At 35.8% G+C, this 25,124-nt stretch overlaps 1 protein-coding gene across 1 annotated transcript in view; it reads right to left on the minus strand.

Annotated features, from left to right (window-relative positions):
• LOC5572657 (vesicular glutamate transporter 1) overlaps positions 1-16,387 on the minus strand; it is a 187,762-nt gene extending 171,375 nt beyond the window's left edge. The window contains exons 1-2 of the mRNA XM_001654107.2: positions 15,734-16,387; positions 3,932-4,186 (exon numbers count right to left, since the gene is read on the minus strand). Of these exons, the coding sequence (XP_001654157.2) occupies positions 3,932-3,981 (50 nt within the window). The 5' untranslated portion in view covers positions 3,982-4,186; positions 15,734-16,387. The remainder of the gene's footprint in view (positions 1-3,931; positions 4,187-15,733) is intronic.
• Positions 16,388-25,124: the final 8,737 nt, after the last annotated feature.

Below are 25,124 nucleotides of genomic sequence, written 5' to 3' on the forward strand. Positions count from 1 at the left end.
GTAATCAATTTGCCCCCAGATTACGGTACTTAAAACCTCATCATAAGTGTCTTTCAAAGACATCGATAAAACTGACAAGACTGCACTAAGTCATGTTAAAACCTTCTTAAATCTCAACTGTCTGATGTTATTGGAATGCAGTCTGCGTGTGATTACCAATATCATTATGCCGATAATGATAATTCTTTACATGGAATATGAGTTAATCAGAACACGAAAATAGAAATGGCAAATATTCATTTCGTATAATTTTCTGATTACCGTATGTAGCTATTTTTCCCATGCTCGCCTGAACTTCCCGTTCTAGTTAGATACAACAGTTGAGCTACACGAACAAACTTTCACTTCTCAGGCATCTATCACTTACCGTTTTCTGCATCAGTACAACCGATGAACCACGGGCCTTATCACAACAATTCATTCAAATAAAACCATAATTAGATACGTAACAAAGCAAATTTAGTTCATTAAATTACATCACAAAATCATATCTTCCGATTGTTTTTACCTTTTTGACAGCACTAGCTTTCCTGAGCGCATTAAGTTTAAGCCAAAGGTCCCAAAAAACCTATTTAACTTAGCGCAGAACTGATAATCTGATTTAGGAATATTTTAGCCAGTGGAGGGTTTTGCGAAAGGATTCGTAAGATCAAAAGCACTCATGAATGATTATATTGTACGGAATAATCACCAAATGACCTTAAACCATCCCAGGCAAAACCTGCAAGATTTAAATTCGGGTTCATACGTGGGAAATTTCAATGTGTGATTGTAATGAGCATGCCATAATTCTGAAAATGGAATGAAATAAAATATTAGATAGTCAATTATGATGTCGTAATTGTGGCGCGTTGTTGTAAATCGAAAAATTTTCTGTCGTTCCACCAGTAAATTTTCTTTGGCATGAATTTAAAGAAATTTACTGCCACGCAAAAAATTATGATATTTATTTATTATTATGCTTCGGCGGACATCATGATGATTTCAATATTATAAAAAAGGTTATGATTTACAAACAACTTGTTGGTTGATGTTTGTTAAATCATAAGCTCTAAACGTTGGTTTTATTCCGTATTTTAGAATATCGCAAAAGATCTAATACCACTAGTTGAGCTCAATAAGGCTATACAATAGCTCTTATGTATGTTTTATGGTACACTACAAGAGTAGATGTATGCATACGATGCAAAACTAAAAAGTTTAGATGCGGTTTTAAGGTATAGTCTTAACAACCTCCTGTAGTGTGGGCCTCTTCGGGTTTAACAGAGTTTTATCAAAGGTTCATTAAGGTTGCTAAGTCTAATAAGCTCTAAAGTGAGTTTTAACGTTGTGGTGGTAACAACAGCTTGTAGTAAATGAAAAAACTAAAAATGTTACTTGGGCAAAAGGCATGAAACGGGGACGATGCTCGAGGAGGACCTGCAAGCACTTGAAGTCGTCGAACGTCATGTGCTTAGGACGATCTTAGGCGGTGTGCAGGTTCTCACCCAAATCTACGGCGAACCCAGTAGGGGGACTGGGGGTAGTTTGCCCACGTTAAGGAGAACAGCGATTTTAGATGTGAAAAACATTATTTTATGATATTTTTAAATTATGGTCGGATTGACAAACATGTTTTCTACCAAATAGTAGAAACAGCTATCCATTTTAACTTTTCTGGGGTTTATAAATTAATTTTTAAAAAATGCTTCCTTAACTGCATATGTATTGTTTTGCGGGGTAAAACGCCCCGCTTGAGTTCGGCGTGAGCCATGCTGTAAACGAACGCACACAATCATGCTTGTATATGAGTTGCATACATCCGGGCGTTTGTTCAGATGTTATTGTTCAATAATAGTATACATGCTGATGCGAAAAATGTACATTTGTAAGGTTTCAATTTTTGCGTAACTTCAACGTGCCATTACGTTTGGTAGAATTTGAATTCAAACGGCTGTTTTGGTGTTATGAAATATGGGTGGGCGTTTTGCCCCCAGAGTTGATTAAAGTTTAGGTCCTTCAATAAGCTTTTTGAGGGCAAATTTAACATATGTTTTGCACGTAACACAAACTATGACAGTGCAAAAGTTGGATCTCGGCAATAGTTTCAGAAATTTGGTTGTTTATCGACCTAAAAAATGACATTGAAAATCACACAAAATTGCAACGAAAACAGCGTAAAACGTTTTTATACGATTTTATCGATTTGGTTGAGAAAACCACATAAAAACATATTGGGAAAAGCATTTATATCCATTTTCTATGATCTAGGGTGAAAAAAAGCATTCTTAAACACATCGTTCGGCCAAATCGATGGTGGCGCGTTTTGCCCCCTATGGGCATATTACCCCCAGGTCCCCTATCCAGAAGGAGGTCTAAGCTGGAAGGATACGATGGGCAGGACATATTGCAAAAATGCCGGACAGTAACCCTGCAAAGATGGTGTTCGCTTCGGATCCGGTTGGTACAAGAACTCGTGGAGCACAGCGAGCAAGGTGGGTGAATCAAGTGCATCTCGATTTAGCGAGCGTGGTATAATATAGAATCATTTTCGCAAACTTTTGCCGTGATAATATTTGTGTTGATTATGTATGGTTTAAGGTTCAAATTTACTGATATAATGGTGAGCTTGGGATAGTTCTAAGTTCAAAACAAGAAAGAACGCATCAATACGTACACGAATAGTGATGTACAATCCTTAGGAGTGACAAAACACATCCGTCATTGATTTATATGTCATGACGTTGGAAATTGTTTTCACTGAAAATTACATTCAAATACGGTTTACATATTCGTTGTAAAATTAGCCATAGGTACAAATCAGACCTTAAATATAAAACTTTAACTTTTGGCTGTCCAAAAACCATGTAGTCTTTTTTTTTTTTGTATTTTAAGACCCCCTCGTTCACAATATATAATCACGTGGCTTATGGACAGCCGCTTTGGTATAATCATATCTTTAGAAGAGGTCAGATCCCTATATTATAAAAAAAGTAAACAGAAAATCTAGAATGATACTTTTTAGCGAAGTAAGATTGGCAGGGATTCAAAAACACATTTTCCACTCTTTGTATCTGGCTCCCTATATGAATATGAATGTCAATCTAAGAAAATTAATGAAGCGTGCATTCACTGATAAGAAAAAACCAAGCGAAATTCCATTCCACGTTGCCGTGTCGTACAAATATATGATATTGTTTAATCCGATTATATTGGTAGGCACCTATGTGCAATTCAGCACTGTAAAAATATTATAGACAAAATCTTTTATCTCATTTTTGATACATGAGGGACCCAAACGTTAACGGGTGTGAGTGACATTTTGGTTGGTATTAAATTTAATATATTTAAATAATTCTTTTTTTTTTCTTCAAGCTATTCATTTGTATTTGAGGTTATTTTTCTGCCCAACTGAAAAAAACAACGCATACACTCCTTTGCCTTGAACCCCCTCACATATGGTTGAACTTATCTGACAATTGTGATATTTCTTCAAAAGATTCATAAATACACGAGATTGGTAGACAATTATCAACCTTAATTGCATGGTACAACATCAAGAGAAAAATTGATTCCCAACTTTTTGCTGTGCATAACATTCTGCAATATTTAACGTACGAGATACGCACAATCTCATCCAACAAGCAAACGTTCCCCGAAAATCTTACTCGCATGTCGAAGCAAAAGCGCACACAAACGTAACTCGTATAGGTCCCATGGCAACTCCTGCAGTGGCTCCCCCTTACGCCTAATGCCACTCGAGTGCAAGCACTGAATGCCGGGATCCAAATCCGGATTACGTCGAAAATTCCGTTTTGTTGACGCACCAAAAGACCGAGATTCTTTGATAGCGGCGAGGAAGCGCAATTCAGCAAAACGTTAACATGAATGTTTAAAAATGAGGCAAAAATTGAGCTTTGCTTGGAGGAAAGAGTCAACCTTGTGTACTTACCCGCCAAAAACGTTGGCAGCGCGATCTTTGAGTCCAGCGAAGGCAGCCATTTTGCGAGGAGGAGTGCTTTCGAATTCAGGTATTACACACAACGATGGCTAGATGGAATAGACTAGACCAAAAAGGGCGTCTTCTTGGTATAACTGCTGGATGACGTTCAACCTATAGGGCTAGATGGCTAGATAGACAAACATACCAGCTAATTAGAGTCCATTGCATCATGCCATGTTGGTAGAATCCCTTTAGGAATGTGATCTGAAAGTTTATAGAAAAAATTGGAGTTAAATATTTGTGTTCTAATTATTACCTTTTTGGGGTGTCAAATCTAGTCTCAAGAATCTTTTTACAGATTTTTTGTTTGATTACAAAACGGTGTTCGAATTAAAAAAACAAATTCACTTCTTATTCGTCGGAATTGGAATAAATATATATAGTATTGTGGTACACATATCTAATTTCTTGAAGAAGCCAGAGGAACTCGGGAATACTCCTGTGGCGGAAGTTATTCCGGTGGGTCACTGGGTCAAGTCGGGTAAAAAGGACGGTTTTTTGGGACATGCAAAGTTATCTTGATTTATTTCAAATGACAATCATTTCAATTTGCATAAATCATTAAGATCTGATACTCAACATTATGAATAAATAGATTTAAACCGTTCAGAACGTATTTGATGAATCCTAATCCTGAATAATTCGCTATAGATTTGTTGCATACTAAACCGTTTCAATTTTCTAAATGTAGAGAGCAAACATAATAGTTCTCTAAAATGCATTCCCATAAGCTTGACACAGGTGAAAAGATACAGATTGGCAACTTTATCATAAATTTTAGGAAACTGGCCATTTGTTGGATTTATCAAATGCAGGACACATGTTTATCCAATTCAATCGTTTCTCCAAAGGTTTACGCTGATGTGTTTTTCTCAAATCTCCTTGATATAGTAGACACATTATATCAGATGCCGAAAATTATCTGCGATTAAAAATATGCCTACCTCCAGGAGCACAGAAACACTGAACCCTTTTCACCTGAACTGACCCCGTGTCCCACCAGAATAACACCAGTCACATGAATATTACTGGCAGTGTTAAAATAATCGTCGGCGTAATAACTACTAATATTTCTATCAGCGATTTTTTATTCATTCAACCATCGGCTGCTCTTTCGAAGTTATATAATGCCAGTGTATACGTATTAACCAATGATTTTCCGTTCTTTAAGTTATAGGATGTTCTTTCGAGTTGTACTGTTTGAGTTAAAGTTTGAGCGATAGCTCTCAAAAAATTCGACTGACACAATTGTCTTGAGCAAAATTCAAAGTTGACAGTAACTTCAGACAAGCGACTGCATTACTTGTCTGTATTACTTCCTGTAGGTATTACAACTTCCTACAAGATATTTGTCCTTCTTTCTATTATCCACGGTGCTCCAATTACCGTTATTTAAAAAAAAATATATACCATACAAACGGCACTCGGCAGTTTGTCCCTGACGTTCTTCTCTACCTCTGGGCCGAATTTGGAAAAAAAGTCCTTAGTCAGAATTTTGAGTTACGCCCTTTTGAAGTTTATACGATAGAAATCACATGATGTATGCCGCTTTAACTTGTTTGAATAAACAAATTATTATAAAATTTGGTAGTTTTAATTTTTTATCTTGTTTTAAAAAAAACTTCTTTTTCTAAAATTTATCAAGACCGACATTTGTAAAGGGCCAATGCTAATTTTAGTTATTACTAATCGGCCAATACACGAACAATGATATTTACCAATCTAACGCCTGAGAGTGATTTTAGGAAATTGCCAAAAGCATTAATATATGTATGAATAACTCTTGGACAGGATATTTAGATACGCCCTTTTAAAGTGTATGGAATGAAATTTGTATGGTAAATACTCAACGGTTAGATGCATCATTACACAACACATTTGTGGTTGTTCCTATTTCATTCAATTTAGCAAATTGCATAAAATTTACACGTATACATATTGTCTAGACTAACGTTAGAAAAGGGCCAAAGTGTAATAAAATGCACCAAATCAATTTAGCTGAACAATGACTGAGCCGAACATCATTTATCTGTATCTATATGCTTATCAATTCTATTTAATTATTTTCTATTCTGGTCAGTTCTTTTCTATTCAATTCTACTCTACTTAAATTCATTCTATTCTGATCTACCCTACTTGTTCTTATACACATTTTTACAAATGGATACTGTACTAATCAACAACTGCGCGCAAAAGATTTGATGTTTGTACGGCGTTATAGCGCACCCAAGTCTGTGTAAAATCTCTATGCACAGACCCTGACTCCTAATCCGTGCTTCTCATATGCTCCAAGAAAATGAAGTTTTAAATGGTTATTTCACTATAAGTTTTTTTTAATTTTAATTATTTTATGTATTCTAAGGAATTGAAGCATTTTGTAAAAAATGTTTTTCATTCGAACTGGATCCCAGTTTTGAAGGTAACTTGAACAAGTTTGTCGAGAGCTGTGAAGAACTGAGCTTGCCGAAATCTTTGAAATATCATAACACCAAGTTTCATGTAAAAGACTTCTGCAATGCGACTGGTCGAGAGCTAGGCGAACATAATGATCAGGACTCGAAGTCTGTGCATACCATTCAAATTATTTGCGCGCAATTTTTGATAACAACAGTTGCCATTTGTAAATACATGTATAAGAAGAAGTAGGGTGGATCAGAATAAAATAAATTTAAGTAGAGTAGAATTGAATAGAATAGAACAGACTGGAATAGAAAAGAATTTAATAGATTTGAATAGAATACAGATATATAATATAGATACAGATATGTGACGTTCTAGAGATTCGATCAACTTTGAAAAAGTAATTGTTCAGCTATATTTATTTGTACAGTATGGCCCATAAAAAAAAATGCGAAAATCATAATATCATGTTTAATGGTAGTTTTAACATAGAAAATGTGAATGAAACAAAAATATTATTAATTACTAGTATTGGTTAATCTATTTAGACTCAGTTTATCGCTTTGGGTATGATTTTTATCTGTTAATATCACCTTACAAGAGAGGAATTGGAAGCATACCTTCAAATTTTATCATGCGGACGTCGAGTTCAATATCTGTGTGATGAAAGCTTCTAAAACATCAACGATGGCATGATGTTCTTCACAGGCCATGTCTCCAGCATACGCCCATATCAAATGATAGAATTAGTTCAAACCTGGGTCATTGGAGACTTAAACATATTTTCGAAAAAACGGCTCATTTTGGAGAGCTTTGATCGATCCTTCATATAAGTGTGATAAGCGGCTCCGTTTTGCTCAAAACCTATGAGCTAGTATTGATGTAAGTTGTCTCTAACCGAAGTAAAAAAAATTATCCTCAAAAATCTGTTATAGGCCTCCGTATTTATTTTTTACTAAACTTCAACAAAAAATAAAGGCATATCAAACCTATAAGACGCAAATGCCCTCAAAACTATGACCCTGGCAAAATATTTTATTGTGACCATGAAAAACACGTTTTCTAAGAACTCCTCCATCCTCTGATACCAAGCAAACTAAAATTTACAACAATAAAGTGTGATTTTTGAAGGTGCAAAGATTATCACTAGAGCATACGACAATCAGACGCTGTTTCTAGCTTTGGGCGGACAAAACCTTTGAACTTCTTTGCTTTATTACATTATTTAGGACAGTAAGAAAAATATGACAAAAATTGTCCTAGATAGCGAAGTTATGTTAAAATATACTACAATAATCAGAAATTAAATTCACTAGCAAAACCTAAAATTAAAACTATAAAATTTTATTATAATCCGTTTAATCAAATTAAAGTGGCAATCATATAATCCGTTTAATCAAATTAAAGTGGCAATCATCATGTGTTTCTATCGTTTAAACTTCAAAAGGACGTAACTCAAAATTCTGACTATGGATTTTTTTCAAATTCGGCCCAGAGATACCAGAACAAAGTCAATGATCAACTGCCGACTGCCGTTTAGATGGTATATTTTATTTGATAATAACGGTAATCGGAGCACCTATTCAGCTATTCTTTCAAAAGTTGCATTTGTAAAGTGATTATTGACATCATAATTTTAACGTTATCATCAATGATTTTTTCTTCTTTTATCATCGGCTGTTCTTTATCGATGCACTTTTTAAATAGTTGTCAGAATAATATCAGTAAACATTTTCATCTGAGATTTTTCGAACCATGGTCTAGTGCCATGTTGAGCATCAATTATCATTACCATCAAATAATATAACACTTTTGAAAGAGGCTGGTAGAGCTCTCTAACAGTAACATGTGAAAACGAAATCAGTATCAGCATTATCAGCAGTTCGAAAAATGTAGCAATGAATCTGTGAACACAGTGAGATTTTGCTTCTCACTTGACCGTTAAAGTAAAGCTGTTGATTCAAAGAAGAATAAATCTTTTATAACAAGAACACGCATTCAAATAAAAATCAAGTAGTAAATTATATTCCATTAGCGGCTTCCCGGCTAGTACCGTTATTTAAATACAGTAATATCCCGATTTTGTCAGTCCCATGTTCGGGGGTATACAAAATCGGGGGCTGACAAAATCGGGCCATTACTGTAGTATCATAGAGTGAAGTATATTTTGAAGCAGGGAACATTTCGTCATATTAAGGAGGAGTTTTCTGCTTCCGTATCATTAGATTCTTTTTGTCATATATATTGGCGACAATTTGATAGACAATGACCTCCAACGAACAAGATGTGCTTAACCTCAACTAATTATTTTATAAAATGTATGGTGCTCATTTGTCGAATCACCATTTTGAATTTTTCGGGGCAAGAAAATTCGGGGCTATGGTCCATTCGGGGAAATGGTATTCGGGGTAATAAATTTCGGAATATTGGTTTCCGGGGTACTTCACCATTCGGGGTGATGGTTTTCGGAGTAATGGTATTCAGGGAAGTGTTACAGGATCATAATTAGGTGTTGTTCAGTAGTCAATACCTCATTTTGGTATTATAATTATCATAAAAAAAATGTTGAAAACAATCAAAAATACTTCATTGAGGTATTTGACTGCTGAAGGTATTGAACTAGTATTGAAATATTTCACTTTAATATGAAAATTCATCATAAATCTGGTATGAAATACCTCAGTATGGTATTCAGTAGTTATTTTCTTCTGCTCGGGATACCTTCTACTCTTGCAAATCTTTGCCGTAGAAAGAATAGTTTTTTTTTCGTAAAACTGTTTCTGAGATATAAGCGTCCAAAGTTTCCAAATTTCTCGTGTTTTCAGATAAAAAAAGATAAAAATCTTTTTTTTTCACGATAACTTCTCCCCGCCATAAACCAAACTTCTTATGTTTTTAGTTAAACTGAATTGAATTTGCTTCCCAAAATAGCAGAAAATCTAAGATTGATTGAAATTGGGTCTCCAAATTCCGTGAAAATTTGCTATTTTGTTCCTTATCCGAAATAAGGATACACTTATTTTTTGATTTTTTGATTAGGGTGACCATTTCCGAAATAGGGTGACCAGAAAAATCGCGATTTTGCAAAGTTTTTATTTAAAAAAAAATATAACTTTTGAACTGTTCGACCGATTTTCAATCTTTTTGCACGAAATGAAGGCTAAAGATTTTGACTTTTCAGGAAAAATATAAAATTTCACAAAAATTGTGTTTTTACATGAAAAAACTCAATAGTTTCCGTTTTTTCGTGTTTTGAAGGCCTCGGGACCAAAAAGGCTATCGCTGTTCTCATTTTTTCTTGAAAGTTCAGAAAATTTTACGTATACTGTCAAATTTTCAGCGATGTATGTTTTTTAGTTTTTGAGATATATTTTTTTGAAAAAAAAAAAATCAGTCATTTTTTATCGGCACACACTGTAGGTCTCAGCGCATTAGATTTGTAATGTTCAAAAAAAATTATAACTTTTGAACAGCTTAACCGATTTTCAATATTTTTGTATGGAATGAAAGCTTAAAATTTCAACTAATGGTTTCATACAGTTTCCGGGATTTCCGAAGAAAAAGCAATCAATCAATCCAAAATCAATAAATGCTTTGACAGCTGAGCCGTGCGAACTTTCATTTAGATTTTTTTTTTTAAATATCTTCAGTTATCTTGTGTAACATTGGCCACTTAGTGGTTCCTCAATATAAATATTTTTTTTTTTTTTTTGAAGTTTAAGGTATTATATTCAGGGGTAATATTGATCAGTTTTTAGATGTTTTTAAGCCCTTCCTCCCCTTTTCCATGAATTTAATCGACTATTTCCTAACGAAAAAAAATACGAAAATTACTTGAGAAAACAATATTGCAAAAGGTCTAAGTTTTTATAAATCGGTTAGAAATGTATTAAGTGTAGTTTTAGATTAATCATATTAGTATAGTTTTACATTCTAATAACTATTACATAGTATTCATCTAGTTTGGCTTGGCTTTAGTTCGTTGAAAATCAATGGAGCTTTGAAGCTACTATGGGTAAGTGAGGGTTAAATTATTTCATGTGAAATACAAAGTTTTAATTAAAAAAAAGTACCAACACCCATAGTTGTACTTTGTTTTCTGGAAATTTCAAGCATGTTTAAAAAAAATCACATGCAATATGGGGTAACATTAAACACCCAAGAAAACAGTGATCGTTAATATTAAATATGTCGTCACTTACTGAAACCATGGTCGCTAAATCGAAATATGCATAGCATAGCATAGCATAGACTGACTGTACATGTCAATGGTTGCTACTCCGTGATTGATCGGAACTGGTAAGAATTGCATTACGATCCAAATGAATAAGGGATGGGAGTTTCCGCTTACTCTCGAAGTTCAATTTTAGCAGATCTAATATTATTGACCAATAACGGCGCCGGCCAAGTCCTTACAGTCAGTTGGGATGGGGAAGGAATGTTAGGGGTGTGATGATTGTTGCTTCTAGAGACCGAGAATACCTCTGCATCTCCACAATCACCACGGGAAGGGTGTTTATTAGTGAGGGAGGAAAAGATCTGGGAGTCACCTCTGGTCGGTGATGCGATCCATGGACAAGGGGGAAATATACGACTTATATTTAAAGCTAGTTAGTTTTGTATTTTTGTCTCGAGAAGTTTTTGGTAGAAGCTTTAAAAAATACGTCAACATCTATAATGTCGAACAATTCAAAAGACGTTTTCATTAATGACGAAAACAGAAAATTACATGTACCGTAAAATGGGGTGAAGTTGATCACTTTTGAGCGATTCTGCACTGTAATCCCTAGTAGGATGCATGTATTGTTATCCAAATATTTTTAAAACCTGTACTGGTTGGATGTTTATCGAATTATACAAATGAAATTTTTACGAAATTTTAACATAATAACAGAAACATTTTTTAAAAATCAAAAAGTGCAATTTTTGATTCCGGGGTGAAGTTGATCAATTACTGAGACATGTGTCCTAAAACAAAGATATATGCTATTTACTAAATTCGGGGTCACTGATTCTGAATCAAGTCTTGAAAATCTTACAACTTGTTGATAAATCGGTCAATTTTAGAATTGAATGTTGTTAATTACAGAATACACCACATTAAACGCCTAAAGGTATGCAATTTTCCTCGAAATGGGTAACACGTTTATAAAAAGTACATTTTTTTCCTTAAAAATTTATTTTATTCATCAACGCAAATTTGAAACTGGGTTTACAGAACATATCTGGAATGTATAAAACAGTTCATTTTAATGGTGTCTTTAAATAGCCTATAGGCAATAGTCGAATGTTTGTAGTAGAACCCTTCAACAGTTTTTCGAACATTTCCTAAATAACTGTTTTTTCCATGCTATTATTATCTTGAATGGCGAACCTAATTTAGAAACATGTAGCGCAATTATCAGAAAATGCGATATCACAGAAATTGTGACAATTGAAAACGGATCATAGCTTTCTTGGCACTTTATTCATGTGGGTACGGGAATGATCAACTTCACCCCGCTGATCAACTACACCCCGAATTACGGTATATATTTTAAATTATATGAAACAGGAATAATGCCGACACTTGTAGTGACGAACCATACATAGTTTGTTTGAAAATTACATATGAGTATTACTGTGCATTTTGTCTCGATATGGTAGAAGCTTTAAAAAATACGTCAACATTCACAATGTCGAACAATTCAAAAGATAATTTTTAATAATGTCAAAAAGAGAAAAATATATGTATATTGAAATTGTAGAAGAAAAAAAACATAATGCCGACACTTATAGTGACGAACCATACAAAGTTTGTTTTAATATTACATAAAAGTTACGCTTTCAAGAAAAAATGTGTTATCATAAGGGGGTGACCCATTTCGAATAAAGACGTTTCCCATAAGGACGTTTCGCATACGGACGTTTCGCATAAAGTAGTTTCATATAAGAACAGGTAGCATTTTAAAGAAGGCATATTATTCTCTTTATGCCAAACGTCCATTATGCGAAACGTCCACCAATAAAATTATGCGAAACGTCCTTATGCGAAACGTCCCTCCCCCTATCATAAGCATGAAACGAACTCACCAGTTGGTAATCCATTCTCGACTGAACACAAAACTGACACTGACAGCAAAACTTCTTGGCGTCCCGAAAACAAACCGTCTTGCTTGGACCTTCCCAAATACCTACCCAGCAAGACGCTCCAAAATAGGAAAAAAATTCTCCGGCGACGAAAACACGCGCGAAACCGTGAGCAAAACCTATCGGACGACGCAAAACCGAACTGTCCTGCTTGGGCTTCATGAAGCACTCCCATGGTCGCTAAATCCAAATATGAAAGCCAAATTCTTATGAGTCATCTACTTTTTGATGTATTTTAAATTTGAAAGAACCTTAAATCGCGAACACGCCATATTTCTTAAGGGAAATCTGCGTCCTTCAAAGTGTCAATCCTGTTAAATTGAGAGCCGAGATGTAAGAGTCCACGGCTACAAAGCAAAGCCATGCTGAAGGTGTCTGTGTTCGATTCCCGGTCGGTCCAGGATCTTTTCGTAATGGAAATTTTCTTGACTTCCCTGGGCATAGAGTATCATCGTACCTGTCACACGATATACGAATGCAAAAATGGCAATTTAGGCAAAGAATGCATTCAGATAATAACTGTGGAAGTGCTCATTGAACACTACGCTGAGTAGCCGGCTCTGTCCCAGTGGGGACGTTAATGCGAAGAAGAATATTCAAATGTTTGAGACTTTAAGGTATTTTTTGGGCCCTTCTATTACCGGTGATATTCATTCGATGATCCTCTTCTCGTTGGTTCTTTATGTTATTTACTCAATTATATTCCAATAGTTGTACTTACGGATTAGTATACGTATTCTATTACAAAAATTCTTGTCCTTTCCCATAAATGCGGCCCTGACCACAAGACTGCTCCTATCAAATGCAATCGCAAGCTTTTATGCAAGATGTTGTTTCCAGAGCTTATGAGCCCTTTTGAAAAATTGTTACCGATTTGGAACACGTGGAACGAATGTAAATAAAAATGCGTTCAATTTTTATATATTTTACAGAACAAAGTCATCATACACATCACATCTAACAGAATTCTATAGAGAACTAAGCAGATAACAAATAAGTCAATCATCTGAAACATTTCCTAATAAGCCAAGTCGTAAGGACTATCATATTGCTGATATTTTGAAATTTTTCCGTTCTACGGTAGCGGCAGAGTTCTACCGCAGCTGTCAAAGTTCGAATGTAGGCTTAAGACTCATTATATCATTGAATACAACCTTCTAATTAAAGTATGCTGGTAGTACATGACGCCATTAAAAACAATAGAAAACAACAGTCATCAGCGTGATTTAAAAAAATGTCATTGCAGCCAACCAATGGTGCTTAATGTGAAAATCACGGTATAGCGGACTTTGAGGAAAGTGTGCCACCCCTGCTTCTTAAAACTATAAAACTACAAAATATATATTTCTCTTTGAGCTTAAGAATATGTTGCCGTATAGTTCACAATACAACGATCAAAATATGATGAAAACTGCTTTATTTTTCACTTATTTACATCGACTTTTGCAAAAACAACCAAATTTTAGTGGATTTTTATAACATTTCGTTGTTTCTTAATAGCATGTTAAAAGATAAATTATTACCAGATTTTCCTAAGGCACTGTACATCGTCAAACTATTCAAACGTGTAAGTTACTTATTGTGGCATTTTAACCAGAGTTGCTCGCTGTCAATTTCGACTGGCCGACCGCGATACAACTCAGATCATTCTGTGCACCATCAACATCATGTTGGTTATTCCATTACTAGTGCACTGATGGTGATATGATATGGATATCACTTAACCTTTCAGTTGAGACTTTAATTAAGCTAATAAAACGGCAACTTATTAGTACGATATTTTTTAATTGGGCTGTGTATGTATGGTAACTATTTATTGATCACCGAAAAACATTATTAGCTTGGATAATTATCACTCTTCAACAAATGCTTTGAAATATTCCGACGAAAAATCTTGGAATTTATTTAAGATTCATTATAAAAACAATTCAAAAATATATAATTATGGACTGCTTTAGAAATTAATTGTGAATAGTCTGCTGTTTCCTGCGTTAATGTCAATAAAATGTGGATAAAGAATTTAATTAAAAGATTTACTATAAGTTGTCGACAACAATGTATTTTGGAATATGAATTTCAACGATGATTCTTGTCAGTAAATCCAGTAACATCTGTGGATTCATCTCTGGCCATATTGACAGCAATTTATTTATTTACAAGCCATACCTCAAAACTTTTATCGTACAATTTTGAAAACTAGACAGCGTATCAAACTGATAGCTTGATCGATTGGACATTACCAGCTAAAACAGTTGTCCAGTTCTTTAGATTTGTGCCTTTGAAAATATGAGGTGTGGCTTCGATTCATCTACTACACCTTAAAAAATCTTCAAGTAATCCTTCGTGTTATCAGACAGTTGTATTCGACCAACACTTTAGTGTATTCGTGCGTATGAAGAATTTAGGAAAGTTTGCGGTATAGTCGTCGAGAGAACTAAACTGTCGTTTTGTATGAGGAATTTCAGTCCATTTTTCAATGAAGCTAAACATTTTAACAAATAAAAAAAAACAGTTGAGATTTGAATAAGGGGCGCTCGAATGACATTTCGCCATTAGACCACGCTACGTATCTGCTTTTAGGGATTTTTTTCGCTCATCATTTTTTTTTATATAAAACATATTTCTATGTAGACCATTTTCTTTGTCTTATGCCCCAAAAGCTGATACGAAATCTTTTTTGTACAAAACATTTAAAACAATGTATGTGATTCTACACTTGTTCATAAACAATTGAATATCCAATTGATACACAATATAGGATCACCTTGCTGAAATATGCCCGATATTACAATCCGAAGGTCATTGGTGTCGAGCATGCATAAGAAAGGTTCTAGCTGACATCGGAATTTAAAATGTCTGCCTGATTTATTTCATCGGCAGGAAAACTGCGCATCACATGGTAGAATTCAAAATTTTGCATAGCGCTGTCTTTTGAAAAATTATTTATCGTTCGATTTGAGCTTGTTCAGGAGTCACAATATAAATTTCTTCGTTTCATTGTGTATATTTAATAGTACGATTATGTTAATACTTTTGACCGAGAAGTTGTGTGTAAATTTTCTAAATGATTCTCAAAAGTAAACTTCAAACCCTTTGAAGTAATACTTTTCATAATTGTTTTTTTTTTTTTTCGTTAGGCAAAAACCAATGGTCATGCGCAATGAAACCTCTATCAGTACGAAATGTTCGTTACATAACGAATGTGGTCATCGCTACACTTACTTTTGACTACGGTTTTTAATTATCCTAAGAATGTTGAGTATTTTCCAGCCTTATCTTCAAAATTTGTGCACACTTTCCACTTTGTCAACACTCAGGTCACTCTGAATTTCCACTATAATCGGATAACCACAAATTCACTGTGAATATTCTATGACCCATTTCCTTGTCGTCAAAAAATTTCCCCCTGCTCCATCATACAAATTGTAGGTTTCTTTCAGCACAATTCACCAAAGCACTTCAAACAATTTTCCTCAATATAACTTTTCCAATAACCATTCACTGCAATCCGATTAATTCTGAGCTGACACTGCCATGGAACCATGAACCCAGAAATCACACCCACCCCACATGACCACTCGATCGATGTAGCAGCCTCGCTTCAATCGCAAAGAGGTCCCAGCACTGTTAGCAGCCCTTCATCAGCCCAGCACTGACGTAAGTGTTTTTGCCCTTTTGAGCTCACGGAACAAGTTTTCTTTCACTGCCCCAAAAGCTTTCTCTGGATACCGATTTTGCTGCCCACACTGCTGCGGAAGCTGCAAATAATTTCGCGCGGTCGCTACACCGAGCAGGACGACGGTCGACTTTCGTCTGCTGACAGCGTGCTGGGCTCCAGTCAGATTCAGTCCTTGCCAGTGGCACATGGGCGCGCATTCTCTCTCGTCGTTGCCGTCGTTCTTGCTTGTGCTATGGATTCTATGTTACGATGGTAAGGATGGCATTATCCCGTGTGTAGGAAGACAACAAAATTATGATATGTTATGTTGGTTTGGGAATTTGAAGATAGGTGTTTAGGAGCATAACCCGTTAACAATGTGATCTAAGTTCCTTGGATTTTCAGTGTTTCGTATTATGACTATGAAAAAAATCAAGTTACTATGGACCATCCTCTGTACAGAGATGAGATGTTAATTGTCAGTAAAAAAAAAGTTAGTACTTACTATAGATTTATTTGTCCATTATTGTGGTATAAGAATAAATTCCCTTGTTTCGGCTAGGAGAAGCAGTTTCCATAGGCTACTTCTGCTACATGTGTTAAGTGCTATATGCACTGGCCCCTCCCCGACGAAATACCGTAAGATGGCCATGGATAATTACTGTGCATTATATATACCACTTGAGCTATTCTGCGAGAATTGCTTACGTACTGGGCTGGAGTGGGTCGTCGTGGTGTAATTAAAAAAAAAGATTAGAAAATTATATTAATTTTAGATATGAATGATAATGACGAAATCATACAATATTACCATGCTGAACCACAAAAAATACTGTAATAATTGGACAGTTTTTATTGCTCATCGAACAGGTTTAAATGGTGCATCAAGAAGAGTCTTTATTTTAAATTTTAAATAGAGGGTCCATCGATGGAACGAATTTCATAATTTCATAGCAATTTTACGAGACGTTTCGGAACAGTTCATCGTCGCTTCGACGTCAATTGACAGGAGACCTGGGATTTTGTTTTGATAAAATTCAGTGTGATTTTCAACAACGCCTCATCTTACCAAACGGGGTCATGGAGAAAATGACAAAAAAGAGATCATAAAATGTTCGTTATTTCAACATTACACCTAAATATTGTATCAGCTACCCGTTTGTTACCCATATTACAAATAAAAAGGCACTTTTATGATCAGAAATATTTCAACAATTATTTTCCATTTAAGTTTTCGCCAGTGTGAAAAGTTACGCTAGAAATGCGCATATTCATCCCATCATTTTCGCAAAAACTGATGACGATGATCGAAAAGGTAAATTTTAATCCCAGGTCTCCTGTCATTTCCCCAGCTTCGTAAAATGGCTCATTCATCCCAATTGGGTCCTAAAGCCCTGTCCCAATTTTAGTGCCAAACGCTTAAGTTTAGGCCAAAAACACATGTTTACTCAATTTTCTAATGTTTTCCGTTGGTATAAGCCCAAACAAATTTTTATTAGATTTTGTCACATCCTTTGGCTTAAACTCAAATTTTGGGTGTATTTTGTTTTCCGTGTCCCTTACGAAATGTCAGATAGGAACAACCCCAGTGGTCGAACAACAAAGCCCTGTGGTTTTTTTGTCGACTAAGCGAACGTCAAACATGATCAAAAGTGTCAAGGTTCATTAATGGACCAAATTTTGAAATTAAAGTGTAAACATGATATAGCCATTATTTGAGCGAGAAAAATTGCTAAAGTAATTACAGTAACATGCTTTTTCGTGTTATTATATAAAAACAAGATTTCATTACAAATTTTAGGACCCAATTATCCATATAAAGGGCCATTCTGATTGCACCGTGCCGGGCCGGGCCGGGACTCGTCCGGGATCCGATCGGGTTATGTTTTGAATAAATTTCATGTGTTTTATATGTGAGTGTACCGTACCGGGCCCGAGGTATAACCGGGCTGTCAGAAAATATCATCGACAACGATATTTGGTACTCTCCGGTGGATGCACGGCTGTCAGCATATGTTTTGTCATGTGTGTGTAGTTGTGAGTTCGCTGTGCATTACCAATATGGAGAGAGGTGATAGATTTGATTTTATTTATGTAATTTATCATAGTTCGTGAAAAAGATTAAACGCATCCGAAAAGAGTTTTGCTACTTTGCAATAACTTTTTTCTTCACTTAACGACCCTACAAGAACAAAACCTGCTGCGAGTATCGTTAGACCTGTGTGCCGTCGCGCCACGCCGCCGCCGCTGGCTCTTTTTACGTCACGCCGTCGCCGATTGAGGCATCGGCGGCGCGCCATTCGCCGATCAACGTTACGCCACCGATTTTGTATTTTCTCCGCCGATAAATATTCCAGCTAAAAATAATTAAAAATATTTTAGAATTGCCCTAGGAAATAATTAGGCATTTTAACGGAAAATTATACATAAATGCGCCAAGGGATTTCATCGATAATCATTTCAAAGATTCTTATAAGGATACTTTCTGGAGTTTCTTTAGGAATTATTATTCTTTACATGTGGATTTATTTGGAAATGATTCCAGGAATTCCACCAAGATTTTTTGCCAAAGATTTAGTTCTTCTAAGATTCCTCTGAAAATTTCGTAAAGTTCTTTTTCCGGCGGTTCATCTAAGAATTCCTTGAGTTCGGAAAAAGTACAAGTATTTGTAAAGGAATTTCTGCAGAAACTATACCAGACTTTTTTCTATTAATTGCTCCAAGGAACTTTTCCCAAAAAATCCTTGTTCCGATATGTTTTGTGTTGATTCCTTCAAGAGTTTCTTCGTGAATCGCTTCAAAAATATTTTGAAGAATTCCTCAGAGCGTTTTTCCAGAAATTCAAGGATTTTTAAGTATTTCACTGAGAATTGTTCAAGGAATTTCTTGTAGTATTGCTTCAGTTTTTTTACCAGTATCAATGCATGTTTATTTTTTGGAATCTTCATCCATGGAATATCGTGAATTATAACGACAGTTTCAAACGAAACAGTCCAAAAATTATTCCAGGAATATACTCATGCAGCCCTAAAAAAGAAAAAAAAAACATGCATACGTTTTTTTCCATAAACTCACCAGGGATTTCTTCAGAAATATCTTTAGCATTTCTTGTATGCAATTTACCAAGAACCACTCCGAGAATTGCTCCAGGTATTATTCTATAAATGCCTCTAGAAGTTCATCTAGATATCATTCCGAGAATTCAACTTGAGATTCTTTCAGAGATTTCGTCGGTGATTATGTGAAAAAAATTCCCTTTTAACAATTTATCGAAATATTTATTCAATGTTTACTTTAATGTTTGATACTTGAATTTATGCAAAGAATTTATAGGAATCTTAGGAAATTTCGCAAAAGATTCTTCCAGAAGTTTCTTTACGGATACTAACAAACATTTCTTCAGGGATTTCTGAAAAAAAAGTTCAAGTAATCGTCTACACTTTTTTGTAATTTTGTCTACGATACCTCCTTGACTCCTACCATATATTTATCCTTTTCCATGTAAAGTAGTGCCAGCATTGTTACAGAATTTTTGAAAGTATTTTCCTGGTGATTTTATAACAATAGCAAATTTCTGGAATATTTTAGACTTAATCTTTGGTTGATTTATCTAGTTTACAGATAAGATTTAAGAAAAATATATTCGAAGAACTATTGACGGGATTGAAGAAATTTGAATTTATACGCGATCTTTGAAAAAAATTGTTGGGAGTTCCTTGCAAAACTATTCCAACCTCTGGTTACAAGCTCTTTAGAATCCTATTAGAAAGTGTCTTGAAATAATAAAAGCAGCTTGCAGCGGGAAAGCTTGGTAGATTCCTTACGTATCTAAGGAAAATTTCTTGGTGAGAACTTCGCGGATCCTGGTGGAACTTTTAATTGTACATAAATTGTGTTTTAATATCCGTGAGAATCATTTGGGGTGGTTCGTGAAGAAATCTTCATCGTACTCTCTTTTCATAAAATTATGATGACTGTGTTTGCTGAGAAATCTTCTCAACTAGCTTATTTTTAGTGAATTTGAAACTTCTTGCTGATAAAGTAACATGACATAAATGGTAAATATTCTTAGTCGGTTTAGTGAACACCAGACGATCTCGGAAGAATTCTTCATTTGAGCGTGACTGCCAATGATATCAACTGTTTCATGATTAAATCTTTTGAAAGTTTTCATAAAACTTCTACTGCCACTGCTCTAAAATGTGTGTCGCTTATGTCACCATATGGAAAATTTCCAAAAAATATGCTAATTTCCAGAAGTTCCTTTAAGAATTTCTCTAGGAGTTTCTCTAGGAAATCCTTCTGAAATTCCTCCAGGAGTTCGAAACAAGAAGTTCGTTCAGGGATTCCTCAAGGAGTTTTTTCCAGGAATTCCTCCAGGAGCTCTTTCAGAAATTCTTCCAGAAATTTCTTCATGAATTCCTCCATAAGTTCCTTCAGGAAGATTCTCTAGAAATATCTTCAGGAATTCCTCCAAGATTTCCTTCACAAATTCTTCTAAGAAATCTTTCAAGAAATCCTCCAGGGAATTTTTCCATGAATTCTTCCAGAAGATCCTTCAGGAATTACTCTACAAAATCTTTCAGAAAATCTTCGACGATTTACTTCTGGAATTCTTCTACGGATTCCTTCAGGAGTTCCTTCAGGGGTTACTTCAGGCACAGACGTAACACTTGGAACAAATTTCTTCAAAATCCATCGCCCAGTTTACACCATCATCGTCTGGAGAGCATGTTGCACGAAAAGGTGTTTCGTGGAACAAGACTGGTAGGGGGCGGTAGTTGGAATCGTCAAACGCGAAGAAAAACCATGCACGTGCCTCATGTTATGAGATTTGTAAAATAGCGAATTTGGAATGATCGTTAAATGAGCGGTCGATGAAAACTTCGGCAGTTTTGTGTCTGTCTGTCTGTGCTTCCGGGTTTTCTCCAGGAATTTCTTCAGAAATTTCTACAGGAGTTCCATCAGGAATTCCTTCAGAAATTGGCTCAGGCGTTCCTTTAAAAATTCCTCCAGGATTTTCTAAGGGATTTCTCCGGGAGTTCTTTCAGGAATTGCTACAGGGGTTCCTTAAGGAATTCCACCAGAAGTTCCTTCAGAAATTCCTCCAGATGCTCCTTCAGTAATACCTCCAGGAGTTCCTTGAGGAATTCCTTCAGAAGTTCCTCTAGGAATTCTTCCAGGAGTTGAGGATTTTTTCCAGGAGTTCTTTCAGTAATACCTCCAGGAGTTTCACCACGAATTTCTCTAAGAGAATCTCCTGAGATTACACCATGAGTTTCTACAGGTATGTCTTCAGGAATTCCTCCAAATATCGCTCCGGAGTTCCTTTAGAAATCACACCAGGAGCTCATTCATTTTCTAAGAGCCCCTTCAGGAATTCTTCCAAGAGTTCCTTCAGGAATACCCTTCAGGAGTTCTTTCAGAACTTCCACCAGGAGTATATTCGGGAGTGCCTTCTGGCATACCTCCAAAAATTCTTTCAGGAACTCTTTCAGAAGTTCCTCCACAGACTTCTACAGAAAATCCTTCAGGAATTCTTTCGGGAGAGGAATTACCCCAGAATTTCGTCCAAGAATTCCTTCAGGAGTTCCTTCAGGTAAATTCTCTAGGAGTATCCTCCTGGGATTACTCCAGGAATTTCTTCAGAATTTTCTCCAGAAATTCCTCCAAATATTCCTCCAGGAGTACCTTCAAGAATTGCTTCAGAAAACCTTCAGAAATTCTTCCTGGAGTTCCTTCAGGAAATTCTCCAAAAGTTGCTCCAGGATATTCTCCAGGAGTTGCTCCAGGAATTACTTTAGGAATTCTTTCAAGAGTTCATTCAGGAATTCTTTCAAGAGCTCCTTGAGGAACACCCTCCATGAGTTCCTTCAGGACTTCTACCAGAAGTATCTCCAGGAGTTCCTTCTGGAATACCTCCAGGATTTACCCCAAGAATTCCTTTAAGAACTCCTTCAGAAATTTCTTTAGGAACTCCATTAGATGTATCTTCAGGAAATCCTCCAGGTGTATCTTCAGGAATTCCTCCAGAAGTTTGTTCAAGAATTCCTCCAGGAGTTCCTTCAGGACTTCCTCCAGGAGTTCCTTCAGGATGTCCTCCAGGTATTTCTCCAGGAGATTTCTATTGGGAATTCCTCCAGGAGTTACGCCACGAGTTTCTTTAGGATTTCCTCCAGCAGTTCCTTCAGGACTTCCACCAGAAGTATCTCCAGGAGTTCCTTCTGGAATACCTCCAGGAATTCCTCCAAGAATTCCTTTAGGAACTCCTTCAGAAGTTTCTTTATGAACTCCATTAGAAGTTTCTTTAGGAATTCCTCCAGGAGTATCTTCAAGAATTCCTCCAGAAGTTAGTTCAGGAATTCCTCCAGAAGACTTTCATTAGCAATTCCTCCAGGAGTTCCTTCAGGAATTGGGCCCAGTTCAGTTAATAACTGTGGAAGTGCTCATAAGAACACAAAGCTGAGAAGCAGGCTCTGTCCCTGTGCGGACGTAACGCTAGAAAGAAGAAGTTCTTTCAGGAATTATCCCAGAAATTGCTCCACGAGTTCCTTTAGGAATTCCTCTCGGAGTACCTTCAGGACTTCCACCAGGAGTATCTACAGTAGTTCCTTCTGGAATACCTTCAGAACTCCCTCCTAGAATTCCTTTAAGAATTCCTTCAGAAGTTCCCTTAGGAACTCCATTGGGTGTTTCTTCATGAATTCCTCCAGTAGTATCTTCAGGAATTCTTCCAGAAGTTTGTTCAGGAATTCCTCCAGGAGTTGCTTCAGGACTTATTCCAGGAGTTCCTTCAGGACTTCTTCCAGGAGTTTTTTCAGGAGTTCCTCCCGGAGTATCCCCAGGAATTCATCCAGGAGTTACTTCAGTAACACCTCCAAAAGTTCTTTCAGGAATCCTACAGGAATTCCTTCAAAAATTCTTTCAGAAATTCTAGTGAAAAAGTATCAAAACCAAAACTTGAACGGCCGTGAGCAATGTGGCAAAAATCTCCAAAAATGTCTTCTTTTTGCGAAAGCCCATTTTCCCGACGGTTCCCAGAATTTCCATAGTAACGGCCAATATGGTCAAAAAGTCAAAAAGTGTCACAAGTTAGGTTAGAGTTCAATGTACATATTTAGCAGAATCATGTAGTTTGATGCGTCAGAAGTGGGATTTTAGATGCGATCTAGAAGTTGCAATCTTCATGGAAATGGAGGTTACTCCAGTAGTCCCCTTGGATATAGGGGCGATCCATTAATTACGTAAGACAAATTTCGGGGTTTTTCAACCCCCCTCCCCCCATGGTAAGATTTTTTGTATGAAAATCAAAAATAAATTGTATGGCGCGTAAGAATTCTTAGACCCCCCCTCCCCCCATATACCCTTACGTAATTAATGGACAGCCCTATACCTCACTCTAAGTAATCAAGAATTAATGGAAAAGAGTACGCGTCGTAAAGGCCTTTTTTGGAATTTTATTTAGCTCATTGTTAAGAAAGAAAAAAAGGGGCCTTCCTTAGCCGAGTGGTTAGAATCCGCGGCTACAAAGCAAAGCCATGCTGAAGGTATCTGGGTTCGATTTCCGATCGGTCCAGGATCTTTTCGTAATGTAAATTTCCTTGATTTCCCTGGGCATAGAGTATCATCGTACCTGCCACACGAATAGGAAAATGGCAACTTTGGCAAAGAAAGCTCTCAGGTAATAGCTGTGGAATTGCTCATAAAGCTGAGAAGCAGGCTCTGTCCCTAAAGAAGGTAATGCCAATAAGAAGAAGAACCTTTGAAAAACAAACCCCATATGTCTTTTCCATGGTAGAGGTTAATCCCTCATATACCGGATTTCATCCAAAAACGGAGAATGCATAATTCAATAAAAAAGGTGTATAAGACGAAAAGGATTCTATTATAGAGAGTAACTTTTGCATAGGATAGCAAGTCTTTGTAATATGCAATGAATTAAAATTAATAGAACTAATAATCTTTTCTTGATTTCTATTTTGGACGCAACCGCACTTTTCTTTAATATTACGGACACTTTGTTTCGAATTCCGGACAGCTCACGAAGAGCAAAGCTAAAACAGATAAATTAACTTTCCTATCCAACGGCAAATTCTGAAACATTTCAATTGAACCCTTTCTCTTACAAAGTTGAGTGTCCGGAATTTGAAGCTGTCCTGAATTTCAATCAGAACGATATCATACTTGGAACCTTGGATTTGATTATCAAAAGAGACAAAAATTTCTGCACTTCAAATTAACATTAACTATGCTTCCAGATATCAGTTTTTCCCATCTTTCTTAAACCGGGAAGCTCACAGGAGAGCTAATAAATATATAATAACACATTTAAATTTAGCCTCTAGAGTGTCCATTTTTAGGTAATTCTGATTTATTCACGATAAAAATTATATACAATCTATTAGAATAGTAGTCAAAAAGAAGGTTAAGTTTCAAGACAAGAAGTGTAATTTATATAAAGTATTTATACGGAAAATTATATATATTACACATCACATATGACTTTTTTACTCTAATGAATTAACTCAATAGAAATTAGTACAAAAGAGGTTGTGATATACGCATATTTTACACATGTTGTCCCGGAAAATGAGAAACTCAAAAATATTTCAATTTTTTCGTTCCGGAATAATCCGGGATACACACTTCAAGTGGCTCCGTAATATCTCATAGCACTTGATCCTACACAAATTGGCAAAAATTATAGTAAGCCCTTACGACATTTAATTTTAGTATGTAATTGAGAACATTTATATGCAATTTTGGGTATTGAAATACAGCGTTGATGGATCAAAAATGAACGAGTTTATTGTTTACGCCATCAATAGCCAACTGGTGATAAAAGTTTGATGACTTTTTCCTATAATAAAGGTATATGAAGCACTATGATTAGGTTTTTAGAAAGTTTATCTAAAAGCCCACAACTTGCTATACACTTCAAATTAATTAAATTCC

The sequence above is a fragment of the Aedes aegypti genome, chromosome 2 (assembly GCF_002204515.2).
Source record: "Aedes aegypti strain LVP_AGWG chromosome 2, AaegL5.0 Primary Assembly, whole genome shotgun sequence".
Taxonomy (NCBI): domain Eukaryota; kingdom Metazoa; phylum Arthropoda; class Insecta; order Diptera; family Culicidae; genus Aedes; species Aedes aegypti.